Raw genomic sequence first — 5989 nt, forward strand, 5'->3', positions numbered from 1 at the left:
GTGCATTTAAATACAAATCAAATTTTAAAAGAATTACAACATGCTCTCAACACATTTAATTTTTAATGCATCTCATATTTATAAATTTAGTTATTATTTGAAATAAGGAAAATAAATTTAATGTGTATAGCCATATATTAAATTTATTACTAAATATTATTTATTTATTTCAGTTAAATATCAATTCAAGTTTAGTTTGGCAATTGTTATCATAATTCAGTCAATCCCATTGGTGAAATTCTAGGAAAATCAGATGTGGAGCAAGATTAAAAATGGAAATTGGAAGAGGAAATTCTAAAAATTAAGGCGGGCCACCCTTGCTTTTGATTCCCTACTGCAACCAGTAAGCAGTGTGCACTTCTACTTCAAATCCATTTGCCAATATCATCAAACAAAAGAAGAGTAGATAAGAAAGCCATTTTAATGTTTTATTTTTTGCCATATATGGTAGCTTTTCATGCAAAGCAGATCTCAGTGAGCATGATTGCCGCTGAGTTGCACTGTGTTTTAGGTGTTTACGTGTAGTGCAGTCGATAGGATAATGTCCAAAACAAAATTATTTATTTTTTTCTGGAGAAACCTAAAAAGAATCCAAGGTCTACACCTAAAACTGGAAAATCCCAGATTCAGATATCGCTCTTTATTGGGTTTGATTTGGTGTTCATTTTCTGTCCTTTTTTGGAATTTTCCTGAGGCCATATATGTTAATAAACTCATACTGTCATAGGTGTTCATCACTAGCATATTTACACAAGCCTGTCATATACATATATATTTCATATCTGCCAGAAGAGAGTTTTAGGTTGTATTGGACTCTGAAAATGGATTTTTCCATGTCTGCTGCTTCTTCTGCTGCTGGTGGTGCTTCAGGCGATGAACAAGAACCTTCCAACACCAGCAGGGGAAAGAAGTCTTACCATCGGCATACTGCTCGCCAGATACAGCAACTTGAATCGTGTAATACCATTCTTTTTTTCTGTATTTGAATTACATTTCATGTTTATATATCTTCTCATATTTTCTCCTAGATGTTTTGTTTTTCGTTTCTGCTTTTTCTATCAAGGATTTGTGGGTTATGTTAATTTCCCCCTTCTAATTCTTTCTCAGTGTTTTTGTGCATCTTCTTCAAAGGGGGATTTGGATATCAAATCTATAATCTCAGCCCTATGGTTATTTACAGGTTTATCAACTGAACTAACCCGATTCGGCGGCTCAGATAGTATGGCAAGCCAAAATGATCAGTTCTTCTGATATACATTGCATTACTTTACATATATATATATATCTGCGAATATCAGAGTCCTCTCCTTTTGTTTCTTTCTCATTTGTGATTCTGCTGATGTTTATGGTGATCGAACTTTGCTTCTTCTTCTTTAAGTGCATTAATAATTTCTTGTACAGATAAGCCTCCTTGTGCCTTGAATGCCTTACCTTAAATTGGTCCTCAATTGTTAAAAGTTTAGTTAGCTTTTAATAGTTTTTTATTTGAACGAAATTTTTTATATTTGTACATTCATCTCGATCCCCTTCATAATTTTCTCTCTTTTATTTTATTTTTCCTTTTTGTGTGTGTGGATGATGATGGAAATTGCTGTTTCCATGCGATAGATTTTTCAAGGAATGCCCACATCCAGATGACAACCAGAGGCGCCAATTGAGCAGGGAATTAGGCCTCGAGCCTAAACAGATCAAGTTCTGGTTTCAAAACAAAAGAACTCAAGCCAAGGTGTGTTCTTTGCTTCATGTACAAAATCTTGTAATTACTGAAAATCAATTAAATAAACAATGATATTTTTACTTCTGCCATTTATTCTCAGGCTCAAAACGAGAGAGCAGATAATTCGGTCCTTCGAGCTGAAAACGAAAGGATTCAATGTGAAAACCTTGCAATCAGAGAGGCACTGAAGAATGTGATCTGCCCATCTTGTGGAGGTCCTCCCTTTGGAGAAGAAGAACGTCAACGTAGTTTACAGAAACTTCAGCAGGAAAATGCTCAGCTAAAAGAAGAGGCTAGTTTGGACTGTTACAACTCAATTCTCTTTCTATATATCACCATTTCTTTGATCTTTTTCTTTCTTGAATTAATCCTCACGTTTCAGGATTGTAAGGATCTTGTTACACTGATGTTGTCATGAAAATTTTTGCAGCATGAAAAGGTATCTGCCCTTCTTACCAAGTACATTGGAAAACCACTTTCTCAGATAGATTCACTTATGCCTATCCGTGGGTCTTCATTAGAATTTTCAATGGCAGGCTTCCCTATTCAAAGATTGGGAAGCCCTGCCCTTGATCTTGAACTAAATCCAGGAATTGCAGACCACATGTCAATGCCTTTCCAACAATTTAAAGGAATCCCAGACATGGAGAAGGCACTAATGTCTGAGACTGCTGCAAGTTCCATGGAGGAGTTGATAAGACTTTTACGAATCAATGAACCATTGTGGATCAGGACTCAGCCTGATGGAAAATACACCATTCATCGTGACAGCTATGACAAAATATTCCCCAGGACTAATCACTTCAAAGGTTCAAATGCACGCACTGAATCATCTAAGGACTCAGGAATGGTGACAGTCACTGGGATGAACTTGGTGGAAATGTTCTTAGATACGGTCAGTGCTCTGATTGTGATAGCATTACATTAGACTATATTGCTGAAAAGGAATGCATAAGTTGAAATAACTTCTTTGATTCTGCAGAATAAATGGGTTGATCTTTTTCCAACAATTGTTACAAAAGCAAGCATAATCCAAGTACTTGAAACTGGAATGGTCGGAAACCGAAATGGTGCCTTGCAGCTGGTATATATCAGTAGAGTGGTTTCATTAAGTTTATTATTTTCCTGAATTATGTAATAGCATCAGTTTTATATTGAAATAAAGTGGTCAAATTGCAGATGTACGAACAGATGCATATACTTTCTCCTTTGGTTCCACCTAGGGAATTCTGCTTCCTTCGTCAATGTCAGCAAATTGAGGCCGACACATGGGTGATTGCAGATGTATCCTATGACTGCTTAAAAGAAAATGGCTCCCCGTCCCGCTCCTGGAGGCTTCCTTCTGGATGCATGATCCAGGACATGGCTAATGGATGTTGCAAGGTGAGCAACTCCCATTTCTGCAATAGATAGGTTCAATTAGTTCAGCAAGTGGTGCTGCTGAGAATTATTAATATGATAAAGCAATCATACCTGCTGTTCTCTAAATGGGATCTAATTCTGGCTGAACTTCCACACATAATTCTGATAAAATCATGACACAAATTGATTAACGACGACAAATTGATAAGAAATTGTCATTTTGATATTGGAAAAAAAAAAATGATATCTGCGGAAACCTCGTTTATATCACATCCCATTATTGTATCGCTGATAAATAAAACATTTCTGTTCTTTGCTGCATAACCATAAATGCCTGATGTAACTGAAGACATTTATATGCATTTCAATAAGTTTCTATACAAATGCAGCTCGAGTACAATTTGATTTATAACAAATTATGATCTCCTGAGCTCATATGCATTTCAATGAGTTCCTAAAAAATGCAGCTTGAAAATTGCATCAAACATTTGCATGTTATGATCAAGGTGATGCTGTTGAGTACATTGATGGATAACAAACTATGATCTCCTGAGCTTACATTATAGAAGTTATTTGTGTCACTTTTGATTTGATCTCAATGTCCCATTAAAATATTTGACAGGTTACCTGGGTAGAACATGTGGAAGTAGATGATAAAACTCAAACTCATCGGCTTTACAGAGATCTCATCTGTGGCAGTCCTGCATATGGAGCTGAAAGGTGGATTGTTACTCTCCAGAGGATGTGTGAAAGGTTTGCTTTCTCCTCAGAAGAAACTATACCTTCTTGGGAACTTGGAGGAGGTAATTAATCTAGGCTTATGTCCTTCAATTTCATCTCTTTTTCCCTTTTGATTCCTCTTAGTCCATTCATATGTTGCCCATTGCTCAGCGATTACTTCATCTGAAGGTAGAAAAAGCATAATGAAGCTAGGTCACAGGATAGTGAAGAACTTCTGTTCAACGTTAAGCATGTCAGATAAGCTGGATTTTCCTCAGTTGTCTGAAGTGAACAACAGTGGAGTTAGAATTTCTGTTCGGAAAAGCATGGAACTAGGCCAGCCCAGTGGCATGATTGTCAGCGCAGCTACTTCCCTTTGGCTTCCTCTCCTTCCTCAGGATGTTTTTAGTTTCTTCAGAGATGAAAAATCTCGACCTCAGGTATTTTAACAAAAAAATTCTTCATGGATATATTATTGTATTCAAACTCAAAAGATAGCCAAATTCATATATAAGTTTTACCTAACATCTGGTGATCGTCTTAACAGTGGGACATTCTCTCAAGTGGAAACCCGGTGCATGAGCTTACACAAATCTCCAATGGCGTTCATCCAGGCAACTGCATATCAATCATTCGGGTAACTCCATATTTTTCTCTCCTGCTTTGATGTGCATAAACTGAGCTGGTCAGCTAATAAAGTTCCATTGAATCATTGCTGTGAAGCAGCCTTTTGCACCCAGTGAGAACAACATGGTGATACTTCAAGAGAGCTGCACAGACCCATTAGGATCACTCTTAGTATATGCTCCCATCGACATTCCAACCATGAACATGGCGATAAACGGCGAAGATTCATCAATGATACCTGTTCTTCCATCTGGTTTTGTTATATCTGGAGATGGGCGTCCAGACACAGGGAACGGTGCTTCGACTAGTGCAAATGCTGGAAGGTCATCAGGTGGCTCACTGCTTACGGTGGCCTTTCAAATATTAGTTTCTACACCTTGCTCCACCTCCTCAAAAGAGCTGAACATGGAATCAGTTGCAACTGTTAATACCCTTATCAGCTCCACAGTTCAGAAAATAAGGGCTGCTTTGAATTGCTCTGGTTTGGACTGATCAGCTAAAATTTTGGTTCCTAAGCATAGTTGTTTCAAAACCCTCATCTCTATTGCTTGAAGTTGAAGACATATGCTTTGATTAAACATATATAACTGTATCCTGGATATTTGGGCTGTTTCATCAATTAATTTTTGTTTTTTCTTTGTGCTTTTTTGGATTGGAGATCTGGAGATACAGCAATCCCAGCAGCCTTTAAATTATATGCAACTTTATTTCGATAATTATATTTAACCAGCCGTTTATCTGCATGCACATGTTGGGCAAACAATTTATTGACCTAAAATAAAGCAAATAATTATGGAAAAAGATTAGAAATCCAACTAATATGTTTAATTTTTAATTTTAGAATAAAAAATTTAAAAATTTCAAATATTAATGAGTACAAAATCATAGATCTAACAAATTTAATTGTATTAAAAAAATTAAAAATTTTAATAGTTATTATCATATATTATTAATATTTAATAATAAATTTTATTCGACCAATTATATTTATAAAAAAATAAAATTTATTAAATTTTAATAATGGTGTACAGTGGTAATAAGAGTGGTGGAGGCAACAAAAGAGTAGAATCATGTGAAACATATTATGTTAGTAAGTTTTATATAAAACAGACATATAGAAATTAGATTTTTGTAGAAGGGAAAGAAACTGAAATTATTAAAATCATTAATATAATAAATTATAATAATTTAAATTTAATACTTGATTGTTTAAAATTTATAATGCTTAATTTAGAGTATTATAAACACTATTTTATTTTTATTATATTTTGATTATTTATATCTATTTATTTTTTTATAAATTATTTGAATTGAATAAAATTTTAATTAAATAATATTTTATGTAATTAATTTTATTAATTCTTTAATTCTTTAATTGTTTATTTTTTTTTGAATCAAATTCTTTAATTGTTTATGCTTTATCCCAATTAATATTTTTTATAAAACTATATATTTATTTTATATAATTATTCATATCATATGAATAAAAATATATAATATTTATTATTAAATTATATTAAATATAATTTTAAAAAATTATCAAATTAATAAATTAATATTTTG

The 5989-nt window shown here is 33.9% G+C and overlaps 1 protein-coding gene across 1 annotated transcript; it reads left to right on the forward strand.

The window, feature by feature from the left end:
- The first annotated feature begins 811 nt into the window (after positions 1 to 811).
- On the forward strand, positions 812 to 5027 carry LOC110609903 (homeobox-leucine zipper protein ROC8). Its single transcript, XM_021749741.2, has 10 exons — positions 812 to 955; positions 1609 to 1726; positions 1818 to 2009; positions 2148 to 2612; positions 2700 to 2801; positions 2897 to 3100; positions 3702 to 3882; positions 3971 to 4239; positions 4347 to 4436; positions 4526 to 5027. Exons 1-10 carry the CDS (start codon positions 822 to 824, stop codon positions 4916 to 4918), a joined length of 2148 nt encoding a protein of 715 aa, XP_021605433.1. The 5' UTR covers positions 812 to 821; the 3' UTR covers positions 4919 to 5027.
- Positions 5028 to 5989: the final 962 nt, after the last annotated feature.

This window comes from Manihot esculenta, chromosome 1, assembly GCF_001659605.2.
Source record: "Manihot esculenta cultivar AM560-2 chromosome 1, M.esculenta_v8, whole genome shotgun sequence".
Lineage (NCBI taxonomy): Eukaryota > Viridiplantae > Streptophyta > Magnoliopsida > Malpighiales > Euphorbiaceae > Manihot > Manihot esculenta.

Excerpts from the sequence above, each read along its gene's own strand:
- LOC110609903 (XM_021749741.2), top strand. The coding sequence starts at position 822 with ATGGATTTTTCCATGTCTGCTGCTTCTTCTGCTGCTGGTGGTGCTTCA. Across the intron at positions 1,727-1,817 it reads ACAAAAGAACTCAAGCCAAG|GCTCAAAACGAGAGAGCAGA; the intron begins GTGTGTTCTTTG and ends ATTTATTCTCAG. Across the intron at positions 3,883-3,970 it reads TTCTTGGGAACTTGGAGGAG|CGATTACTTCATCTGAAGGT; the intron begins GTAATTAATCTA and ends CCCATTGCTCAG.